The sequence below is a fragment of the Pagrus pagrus genome (assembly GCF_965226575.1).
Source record: "Pagrus pagrus genome assembly, chromosome: 13".
In the NCBI taxonomy this organism is placed as follows: domain Eukaryota; kingdom Metazoa; phylum Chordata; class Actinopteri; order Spariformes; family Sparidae; genus Pagrus; species Pagrus pagrus.
Genome location: NC_140197.1, coordinates 6,261,269 through 6,273,857, shown reverse-complemented (window position 1 = coordinate 6,273,857; position 12,589 = coordinate 6,261,269). Strand labels below are relative to the sequence as shown.

Below are 12,589 nucleotides of genomic sequence, written 5' to 3'. Positions count from 1 at the left end.
AATGTTGAAATGCGCTCATAGCTGTGGACCACTGGCGCAAGAAACAAAGGCTAATAGTAGAAGAAAAAAAACCTTTCTATTGAATTACACGTTTAAGTTTTCCACACACATCTGCATATATGAGTTTATAGTACTACACATAAAAAACAACAACCCTGTGGCATTTCACAGATATCAAGGAAACAGATGTAATTGAACTCAGCTGAACCTCATCCAGAGAGGCTTCACCTGCTACTCTATATAAAGGCGTTGCCAAAGTCCGCGCGTGTGAGAAACCATGGCTGCAATACAGCACATTCTCGCTGCGAACCAACAGCGTCACCGTGCGCAAAGCCAGACGGTTTACATAAATGCATACGTGTGTCAGCACTTCTCCCCACTGGACGTGCTGTCAGACTGGGCTGTCCAGGCAAAGTACTGGCTGCCCCGTGCGGAGATCCAACGGCTGATCACCCTGGTGTCGCCACACATCCAAAGAGCGACCCGTTGCAATTTTGCCCTCAGCCCGGAGGTGCAGCTCCTGGCTGCGCTGTGTTTTACGCAGTGGGGAGCTTCCTGGAGGTGGTGGGGGACGGCACCGGCCTCAGCAAGGCATCGGTGTCACGGAGTGTGGCAGCTGTGACACCGATTCTCCTGCGCCATGCCCGGACCCACATAAAGTTGCCCACCACACGGGACGAGGTCCGCCAGGTCCACCAAGGGTTCCATGCAGTGGCTGGGATCCCCCGGGTGATCGGTGTGGTGGATGGCACCCTCATTCGACTCCACAATCCCTCCCTGGTGGATCCGTGCTGGATCGGTAGAAAGCACTACGCGGCCATCAACACACGCACACACACACCCGCATCCACACCCCCACACACACACGATACAGGCATAGACTAATTGCACCTGTGTGGGGGGACCACGGGGCGCTGTGTGTGACTTATGCGCTGATAAAGAGGTGGGTGATCGATTTGCCTGGCATCGATTGATTCAGTTTCAGCAGTACCGCAGTGGACAGCTCCCACTAAGAGCTTCTTAAGAAGCTTCTTTGGCTTGATCTTAAGGTTCTCCTAAGAAGACAGTTAAGAACGAGTCTGGGAAACACCCGTATCTTAGCGCTCCTTCTTAGCCGAACCCTTCTTAAGAGCCTTCTTAAGTCCTTAAGAACGATCGAATCTGGGAAACAGGGCCAATGTCTGTTAGGTGTTCGTCTTGGATGTTTTGTTTGTATGTGTATGTATTAAGTATGTGTTTTCTGTATGTATTTTTGTTTTTATGTATTAAGTATGTGTTGTTTGTTGATGGTTTGTATTTGTCACTTATGTAAATGAAAGACCCCAGGAAGAATAGCTGCTGCCACGCAAAAGCTAATGGGGATCTTAATAAACGAAACTAAACTAAACTGAACTTTACTCCACATGATATCACTCACACAAATACACACACGTAGACACAGACACACACATATGGCGCTACACCTTAACGGCACACGTCTATTTTGTCAACAGCGGGAAAACTACCTGCATGACAGCCTCATGACGTGTGTCTGTGTGCGCGCGTGTGTATGAACAGTCCTGTTGTTGAGGAGGTATATGACAGGAATACCATATGATCTCTCTGTATGTGGCTGGGTGATTGTTGCGTATGATGATGTCCAGCTTTATTTTGACACTGTTATTTTGTTTATTGTGTCTTCAGTGTCTCCTGATGTGCTGACAACCAAGTTTCTCCCTGTGACTCGTGTCTAATGAGGCTGTGTGGTTTGTTTGCGGCTCTCTTCACCTTTTGTGAAGTTTTGAAATGTGTGAGGAGAGAGGATTCAGGGGGGGCTTGAACACTAAAGGGACAAAAAATAGTGTGAATATGTTTAGTCTAAATAGATGGATGAAAGCAGTTGTGACAGAAACTGCAGCTTTTATCAAATTGTTTTTTTCTCCATGTTTATAGCTTAGAGCAACATAACGATTGCTGGCCCTGACTGTGACTGTCACTGGCTCAAATGATCAACAGTACAAGGGGCAGATCAGCTGTCAAAAATTAAAGTTAGTTGCATGAGATAAAACTTTTGTTTGTTTTGTGGTTAATGAGCTGTCTACAAGCAGGGGTATGAACAAAAGATTACTTTTGAGGAAAAAGAAACACTGATTGATCACCTGCCCTGATACAATCCTGTATGTAAGTACAGCATTTTTCACTGTCCATCCCAAAATTACTGCTGCAATTACCTACAGTTTTTCATCAAAGTCACTAGTCTTCCTGTAATTAAAATTCCATACGGAGCAACACACTCATACTCGTCGCATGTTTTTCCTTTTTCTTTCTTTCTTTTTTAATCAGTTGGGCCCGTTTAGACTCTTGTGTGAAAATTGAGGAAGTCAAAAATGTTTTTGTTAATCTTTTTTTTTTGCTAAGCATGCTAACACCAACATATAGGCTTATTTAGGAACCAATAAGATGACAGAAAAGAATACCATCTGGAGCGTAAGGTCCCATCAAAGCCTACTTGTTTACATTTTGGCAAATTGCCACAATTAAAAATATTCTGAATCAGCTATTAGCAGTTCCTGTTTGCAATGTACAAATGGATGTGCAGACAACTATAAATGGCTATTAAAATACTAAATACTGTAGAAAACTTTAAAATGTGATGATTTTTCCACTAGATTCTCTTTGTCCTGCTGAATGTTCAAGTCTAATACAGACTTTATCCTGTAATTTCCCGAAAAGGCTGTCAGAATAGAGCTGAAGGCCAAAAGTGGACTGTTTGTTTTAGTAGATCAAGTACGCATTTTGGTTGTGCTCATGTTTATGTTTCTTTTATCAACTGAATCTGGATACCAGTTTCAGTGATGTTTTGGAGTTCTCAGACCTCAGTAATTACTTTGATGAGTACCATGTTTCGATAATTATTAGAAACTATGAAAATGCACCTAATTATAAGTTGTAATAAATCCAGTCATGTGTCCTAGTTAAGTAAGATCCCAAAACTCTATTTGATTTTCAGGGGAGTACTCTCTAACATTATTTTAATGCAAGTACTCACCATCAGCAAGGTATGAAGGCTCCAAAGGAACTGCAGTATGGGCCTGGAGAGAAACAGACACAGATAGAGATGAACAAAATATGATGAACAAAATATGTCATATTTTCACTATAAGCGCAAATACGAGGCTATTACAAATACGAGGTTCATGAAAATGCTCATGAGAAAAGTTTTGTGAGCGTTTTCATAAACATTCAAACCAGCAGTGTTACTCGCGTACTTGCGCTTCCGTATTTGAGCTTATAGTGAAGTGTAATAATTATTGCATAAACACCTTTCAGTTGTAAAAATATCAGCCAACACAAATGTTAAATCAATATTTCCCCATTGAGCACTGTGCCATCATTCCCTGTCCTGGAGCGCAGCGGAGAGGGCTGGACTCTTTGGTAACTAACTGTAATCATAATCGATGGTAGAAATCCAAGATTTAATCAAAAAGCATTAAAGAATGAATAGCCTACTGTGCATGTTTCACCAAAAACGATTTTAGTTTTCATGTAGTTTGTGTGTGAAATCGCTGCAGTGGACACAACTGTCAGGTGCACTCGTTGCGCTCTGCCGCACAGGGCGCACTGGTGACAGTGCACAGAGCGCAGTGGAGACAGTGCAGTCTCCGCCGCACACTCTGCCTTCTCCAGTCAGCTCATCTGGATCATCCTCACCACCTGCGAATATGGATTGTATGATTTATGAAAGCCTGTAAATAAAGTCAGTGACAGCTCTCACACAATCATTACACTCCATATCTTCATTGTGAGTCCTGATCATGATGCAGGCTGCGTTCACATAAGTACACTTCAATGAATAGTGTTTACCTATCAAACTTACATTTTCAAACGATATCCCAGACACAGATTGTCGCACATAATTTGGGCACGTGAAGAAAAAAAAAAAAAGATACTTTCTCGTGCCCACGAGAAAAGGTTCTCGTGCTCATGAGAAAGTATCTCATACGCACGAGAAAGTATCTGGTGCTCACCAGAAATGTTTAAGTTTTTTTTTTTTCCCCTATGTCCCTTTAGGGGCTCCGTAGCTTTATGATTAAAATGATTAAAACATAATTTTGATGGTACAGTGTCTTGAACTAGGGTGAATGGTGTCTCTGTCTCTGCCCCTCCACCCCCATATCACTTCTTTCTGTACTATGTAACTTAAGTGAATAGATAGGATCACAATGTTACATACATGTTCACTTCAAGATGCAAGTACTTCAGACATAACACTGTTATGATGTAATGGTTTTTGTTTGCAGTTAGCACCTACATATGTCTGACTAATTGTTACAGACCTGAGATCTGTATTTATTACAGTTGCGTTACACTCAGACACTGTGGGAGGTGCCAAATCACACAAAAAGCTAACTTCTACATAATGTTGCATTCAATACACCAAAAGCAATATTAAAAAAACAGGCATTAATTAATTAATAAAATATGAACCTCTGATTAATTCACCTAATAATTTACTTTACCATTTAATTTGCCTTAATTTATTCACTGTTAAATTCATTCATTATTATTATTTCAAAGTGTGTCATGTGGTCAACTTTTAGCCTATTGGCTTATTGACAGCACTGTGCATAGACTGACTATACATGCCTTGCTCCCATGCTGGTAGTCAGGCTCATTATGGGTCTTCAACTAACAAGAGGCTAGCTCAGTGTTCTCAGAAGTGCTTAGTATAGAAACTGTAAATAAAACACTGTACACTGATTTTGTTGAAACTGCATCATGTTAAATAGATAAAATAACTGAGATTTACAAAAGCACAGACAGCTTTACTTTATACTTAGCTAGTTAGCTGTGGAGCTAGCATTCCTATCAGTTAACTCTGTTTGGACTTGGAGCATCAGGGGAGTTGGTGTTCACACCTCTTGCACAGGAGCTTTAGACTGCTGGGAAGAGAATGTTTTCAGGCACTGGACAGGGGAACAGCTAAAAGGACCACTACCTGCACGGCCAAATGAGCTCACTGGTTAATGGTAGCTAACGTAACACACAGTTAGCAGCAGTTAGTGGTTAAGCTATATGTCCATCAGGAAACTTAAAATCACTGAGAATTCAGGCAGCAGAAGGACATCAGGAGAAAAAACAGAAAATAAATTCTCAGTAACATGATCCACATCAGAGGTCTAGGCGGAGCTACTGTAAGTCAGCTTGGGGAGCCATGGGACTGTCTTAGGTTGTTTTTTTTCTCTCCTAGGACTGTTGCCTCTAGTCCTGCCCTACTGTGCTGTAATTGGCAAGTACATCTGTGCTATCCTCCCTACTCATTCAGTTGATAAAATGGGTCTTGATGAATATACATTAGCAGTGACACTATACATCAGCAAAAACACAATTTCCCAACCAAAAAAGCCTGGTTGATTGCAGACGTGAGGACTCTATCCAGAGAAATGAAATGTGCCTTTCAGTCAGGTGAAAAGGACACATACAACACGAGAAGAGCGAGACTGAAGTCATAGACTCAGTAGCCCTTTTCACACAGTCGCTGCATTATCGCCGCATTAGAATCTTGAAGAATCTTGCTGAGAGACAATCTGCTGGTCCTGAAACCATCCTTGGCTGTGTACTAAGAACATGTGTACTAAAAATATGTGCCAATCTGATAGCTGATGTCATTAAGCACATTTTAAACAAACACAGACTGTTCCCACCTGCTTCAAGAGAGCCACCATTGTCTCTGAATGCAGTGTCAAGTCTAAACGACTACCACCCTGTGGCAGTAACCCCCCATTCTTATATGGTGCTTTTGAGAAACTTCTCCAACACATCACAGACAACATCCCAGCCTGCATGGAGCCTTACCTGCCTAGCCTGACCAACAGATACACAGACCTGGATGGGGAGTGTGCTCAGAGAGAGAACTATTGTGAAGTTCATATGAGGAGGAAATCAACAAACAGGACCAGCACTTTGAAATTGATTGTAGATTAATTTTTGGCGGACTCTTGTATAATTATTTAAACACATGTTATTGTGATCTCTGCTGTCGCACTAAGAGGTATTTTGAGTGGGGTTAAAGTTAAACTTTTGTGTCATGACAACAACTCTACATCAACACAGAGGGTTCTTACCATTTCCCAGGCAGCAGGGTCGTGTTTGAAGAGCGAGTGTGTAAGCTCCACTGATACTCTCTTCCTGTAGTCTGAACTCTTGTCCTCCGAAATTCGGAACAGCACTGCTGCAGCGTAGGTGGCTGCAGGTAGACAGCAACATAACAGTCACTTATATACAGACTTAAGAGAAAAAGCCAGGAACTCATTTGTCCTCTTTGTTAAACTAAATTTCTTTTCACCCCAAATTTGATGTGCAATTGTGTCATCAAAACAATTAATAGACATGATAAAAGGGGGAGAACATTGACTGCAGTTTGGTACACAAAACTAAAACAATACAGAACTAAATTTATGAGCAATTTTCATTTTTATATCGCTTTTAAATATATGGAAACAGGCCATTTCTGATCAGGTTGTTGAAATTTGGTCTATGGAGTCACATAGTATTTATACTACAATTTTTACCAGCGGCAACGGCATAAGCTGCTAATGTTTGAGTCTGTGTGTGTCATTAATATTATTAAATACAGTCCTGGAGACAGCTTTTGTAGCTGGAACTACCACAGAAGCAGTTTTGTCTGTCAGATTTTTGTCCGGACTATAGCATCACAACAGTGCAAGATATGGTCAAGAAATCAAAATCAAGGCTGTGTTCGTAGATGGGCCTGGACCAAACAAGGTGGGCGAAATTACTGGTGTGACCCCATTACACTTTATGCCCCTGAGGCACATTCATTATGATGCAGTCATGAAACTTCATGTGTATTCAAGTTCAGCGACCCATAAGTACTGAGTACTCGTAATAATGTAGTAATGACTACTGAGTAGTCATGGGTCAGATAGTTATATTGTAGACAGGTGTCATGGTTAGTGTGATCCCATCGCAACATGGTCTCCACTTCTCACTGTCGACAAACCGCATGAGACCAAAATCAAGAAGTCATTGTTGAAATCACCATCGCTCGTTTTATTGTTCCTGGCCTTGGCAAAAATATTCACCTTATTTTTGTCTGTATGTGTCATGGCCAAGAAAGCTGGCGGTGTTTAAATGTCTTGTGTCTATGTTGTCTTATGGTTTCCTGTTTTATTTTGAAATTCTACTCTCCTCTCGTTTCAGGTAACTTGCCCTGCCCCTTGTGTTTTTCCCGCCAGTCTGATTGTCTTCCCTGCCCTGATTGTTTCCACCTGTTCCCCATTACCCTGTGTATATATGGTCTGCGTCTCCCTTTGTCTGTTGCCAGTTTGTCTTGTCTCGTGTGCCAGTGAACCAACTCCATGCCATCATTGCTTCAAGAATTGTCAGCGTTTGTTCCATGCCCATCTTGTCAGGTTTTGTACTTTTTGATACTTTGTCAAGCCCTTGGTTTTGTTAGTAGGTTTTCTGTTTATTAGCTGTCTTAGTGATTTTTTTTCCTCCTTGTGAGTGATTTTCTGTTGTACTTTAATAGTGTTTTTTTTCCTCCTTGTGAGTGATTTTCTGTTGCACTTTAAATAATAAAAGATTTGTTTATTTTTTACTTTGCCTCCTGAGTCATGCATTTGGGTTCAAGTCCTTGTTCAGATGTGACAGTATGGGTCATATCATGCACATACATCCTCCTTGCTCTGATGTCCCAATGTCAAATAAAAAACAAACAAATAGTAAACCACAATGGCAGTCATCAAGATATTGTTGTCATAGAAACAAGAAGTCTCAAAAGTGCTTCATCCCAGCGCGTAACGTGGACACAGGCCCTAATACTTCCCTCCCCCCAGCCCTAAGCATATGTCTGTGAAGACGCCTGTTTCTTTTTTATAAAAAGGCTCAGTGTAAGACAGCTACATGCTGTAGCTTTCAGACATTTTACTCAAACAAAAGGGCATGGTGCATTTAGTGGATTAATCCACATTTGCTGAGGTATGACAACTGGAATGTTAGGACAGTAACTTTGACTGCTGCAGAGTGATATGCTCACCTGCACCAACACACTGGTGTGTGTAGGGTCACATCAGCAATAATAGCTGAATATGTCTTTATGTGTATAGCACCCTACTCAAGTCTCAATTTCAAATGTGGTGCAAATTTTAACCAATTCCCAGTAATTTTGCAATAAATGCTCATTTCCACCCACTACCATTTTGTTAATCAGGGAGGGACTGGACTAAAAAACAGCTTGAAAAATTACCTACACTGCCCTCCTCTGTCCCTTTGACTCACTTTGATGGGTCAGTCCGACTATGAGTGGGTACATCAAGATAAGGAGTATGTGGAGCTAATTTTCCTGTTGGGTTACAGAAGAGGACCCGACGATGTTTACTAATAATTGAATTGGAGAACCATGTGGAAAACATGATGGAAATATGGCACTTGTTTGTTTCATGTGTCATTTGTTACCCTACCATAACATCCATAGCTGTGGGTATGACCAAGCTTACTGTGTCTCCAGCAATGGCCTTCACAGCTAGAAGTAGACATGAACCATCTTCTGAACTGCTTATGACTGGGTTGATGTCAAAATAACAATAATAATTATAATATTGATTTCATTTTACTTCTAAATTCCATCATCCTATTCAGCATTAGTTATTGGGACATCTATATTAGGCAAATAATCTCTTCCACCATTCCCCATTTTAGTGCACTTACTTACTTGATTGTTTGCTTACTATGAACATTTCTGTTTGATGATCAGTCATTTCATTTCAGTCATTGTGTTAGTATATAATCAATCAATAAATATTTTCATAAAGACCAAATCTTCCTGTGAGTTCGTTTGGAGTAGAGAATGGAGAGCAAATCAATGAAGAACTTACATCTGTTGATATTTGACTGATAATTTGGTATATATATATATATATATATATATGTATATATATATACATATACATATATAATATATATATAAAATATAATTGAAGCTTTCTGTTAGTTTCAATTTATTTTTTGCGCTATACCAACTGTAATGTTTGATGTTTGTTTTCAAATGTCTTTGATGTATGTTTTTAATGTGGACCCCAGAAAGACAAGCTGCACTTCAGGGCACCATCTCAACATTTCAAATTCAGATCTGATGTTTTTCTCTGCCGCTATTTTTAGTCTCTCTTCTGAAGTTTAAGCTTCAGTGGACATTTAAGTCAAATGCTTAATGCATTTCATGATTTGTTTCCTTTGAACTTTGTCACATTTTGAGTCTATCAAAACAACAAATCTTTTCTTTTCTTTTTGTTATGCATTTCCAATCAGATTTCTTTCAGGCACAAATTGAAAATGTGCATAAAAAGGGTGAATGAAAATGTACTCAGTGAGAGTGTATTTGAGAAACGGCTAACTCCTTCAGTTAAATTACATCAAAAAAAGAAAAGGCCATATTGTGATGTTCCTCTGGAGCAGAAAAGGATAGAAAGGCGTACCAATTCCCTCATTGTTGGAGTGCAGCAACTCCATGAGGGGTGCCGAGGCTCCCTCTGCATCGATGAGCTCTGCAGACTGTTTGTCCAGGGCCAGCTCACACAGGACGCCCGCTGAGACTCGCTTCACGTTCTCCACATATGAGTATAACAACTGGACACACAAACATAAATCTATAATTTTAGAGTTTGAGATGTATTTAGAACAGCACCGATTACTTGCAGATACATCTTTATTGTAAGATTTACCAGGCAGGTGTGTTCTCACTCTGCTTGAAGCAAAGTGTAGCCCTGTGATAAATTGGGTGACAATCTATCTGGCTGAATACCCGTGTGAATACAACCTCTCATCCAGTGTGAGCTGGGGTTAAGTCCAGCTCTTCATTACTATGAAGAGGGCAAGGGGATATAGATAATAGATGGATGGAACAGGCCTTAGTTAAACCAAAGAAAAAATAAGACCTACACCCTTGGTAATGTGTGTGTTTTGAGAACATTCCGAGCAGTGCTGAATATTAAGGCTCTATTTCTCAAATAACTTTGTGTCCACTGCAAACAATTCAGGACACAAAAGAAAAAATGTAGAAACTGGTTCATGTTATATCAGCTGTTTCTGTAGTTTGTGCAGTCTGATGATCTTCATGTCATATTCATGTGAGTGTACCTGTACAAACAGTGGTATGGTTTGCATGCTGGCAATCTCTCCTCTGTTTATGGGGTCTCTTGCCAGAATGTGAAGCGCTCCTGTGCAGCCCTCTACTATTTCCTCCATACGAACACCATCCTGATGACAGAAAAAGACAGAAAGACAGAGGAATTACTTTGATAGAATTTGTGGAACCTTAGACCGATGAAAGTCAGGATATCTTCCCTCTCGGTTACTAGTTTTCTAAAAATTTTCCTTTACGAATAAAACATGTCAACTGACAATATTTTTCAATCTTACCCAGGTAATAACTCAACCTTCAAGAATTTCTACAAACACTAAGGTACTTCACACTCTATTGATCATATTCTACGAATGTAGCAGACACAGCTTAGTGCCATTAACATCCCCAAAACAAGAGGTAATTATTGGTAAAACTGTTTGGAACAAAGAATTTCCTTCCACTCACCTTCCACAAAACTATCACACTGATGCTAAACAGAATGGGGAGTTTGCCCATGCCAAGAAAAGACTTATGAAAGACTTGAAGAATTTCATGAAGTCACTGTTCTCTCCCGCATTTATGGTCTTTAAAAGTATTTTAAAGTTGCCATGAACCTGACAGAGAGAGATTCATGAAGGAAGTCTGTTGGCGGACTACTCATCCAACAGCTGAGACAGACACAGCGTTAAAACTACTACCAGCCTCGGGAAAACGGAGAAACCCAGAGTCCATCGAGAAGAGGTTTGAGGCCATAACATCCATAGCTGTGGGTATGACCAAGCTTACTGTGTCTCCAGCAATGGCCTTCACAGCTAGAAATAGACATGAACCATCTTCTGAACTGCTTATGACTGGGTTGATTTCAAAATAACAATAATAATTATAATATTGATTTCATTTTACTTCTAAATTCCATCATCCTATTCAGCATTAGTTATTGGGACATCTATATTAGGCAAATAATCTCTTCCACCATTCCCCATTTTAGTGCACTTACTTACTTGATTGTTTGCTTACTATGAACATTTCTGTTTGATGATCAGTCATTTCATTTCAGTCATTGTGTTAGTATATAATCAATCAATAAATATTTTCATAAAGACCAAATCTTCCTGTGAGTTCGTTTGGAGTAGAGAATGGAGAGCAAATCAATGAAGAACTTACATCTGTTGATATTTGACTGATAATTTGGTATGTATATATATATGTATATATATATATATATATATATATATATATATACATATATATAATATATATATAAAATATAATTGAAGCTTTCTGTTAGTTTCAATTCATTTTTAGTGCTATGCCAGCTGTAATGTTTGATGTTTGTTTTCAAATGTCTCTGATGTATGTTTTTAATGTGGACCCCAGAAAGACAAGCTACACTTCAGGGCACAGGGAATTGGGATCTGATAAATAAACTAAAAAGTAAACCAGCAGAGAGACATCAAAGGAAGAAATGAACCAGCTAACCTAATTACAGCACTGATGCTATGTTCTGTTTAGATAGATAGACAGATAGATAGATAGATAGATAGATAGATGGATAGATTTTATTATATTTATTAATCCCCAAGGGGAAATTAGGTTATCATAGCAGTGGGTACATTCAAGTACTAATACAATCAAAATATTAAAGCTGCAAGCAGTGATGAACGGGCCCTCGCAGTCCACGCGTGTCGGGGCATGCTGCTGTTGTGGCGTGCTGCTTTCGCTACATGCTGCTGTTGGGGCAGGCTGCTGTCGGGGCTTCTTCATGCAACAACTTCCATTGAGGAATTAAAAGTGAAGGCAGTCAAGCTGTTCTTTCATCATTTAGCAATAAAAGCGCCACCTATTGGGTGATTTGCAGCGAATTTTGCACAAACCCTTATCAGGCCATCCAACACAATTACAAAAAGTTTAGTGTTAATTGGACTGTATTTCATCAAGATAGGCAAGACTGTGTGTTTGACCACAATGTGCAGGAAATTGTTGTTTTATATTTTGGGCGTTCTTTGGACTATCACGATTCTTTTAATAACTTTTTGTCAGGAGGGTCCACAGATGCTGTGTGCAAAGTTTTGTGCAAATTGGAGAAATTGCCTCCAATTTGGAGGCAATTTCAAATTTATTAGGCAAAAACACTTTTGTGTTGATAATAGCTCCACCTGCTGGTCAAATTTGGTGTGTGAGTTACAGGGGCCAGTCTATACCACCCCTATCACTTTCATATCCATAAGTGTTATGGTGTGGGCACAGTACCAAATATAAAATGAAACTGCCACCAGAGCGCCACCTAGTGGCAGATCCGTAACCCCTTTTTCAGCTATCCTCAGGAGGGCACTGGCAATGAGTGTACCAAGTTTGGCATTAATCGGACCAACCGATGTGGAGATATAAAATAGTTCAATTTAAAGAGCGCCACCTAGGGGTCATGAGATAAAATTTAGTAGAGAGCCATAGGGGCTCATGGGGAAG

At 40.0% G+C, this 12,589-nt stretch overlaps 1 protein-coding gene across 2 annotated transcripts in view; it reads right to left on the bottom strand.

The window, feature by feature from the left end:
- LOC311267680 (junction plakoglobin-like) overlaps window positions 1-12,589 on the bottom strand; it is a 341,412-nt gene that overhangs the window by 45,714 nt on the left and 283,109 nt on the right. For both annotated transcript variants that reach the window (XM_084370873.1, XM_084370872.1), the window contains exons 12-15: window positions 10,138-10,257; window positions 9,477-9,627; window positions 6,105-6,226; window positions 3,029-3,071 (exon numbers count right to left, since the gene is read on the bottom strand). In XM_084370873.1, the coding sequence (XP_084226999.1) occupies window positions 3,029-3,071; window positions 6,105-6,226; window positions 9,477-9,627; window positions 10,138-10,257 (436 nt within the window). The remainder of the gene's footprint in view (window positions 1-3,028; window positions 3,072-6,104; window positions 6,227-9,476; window positions 9,628-10,137; window positions 10,258-12,589) is intronic.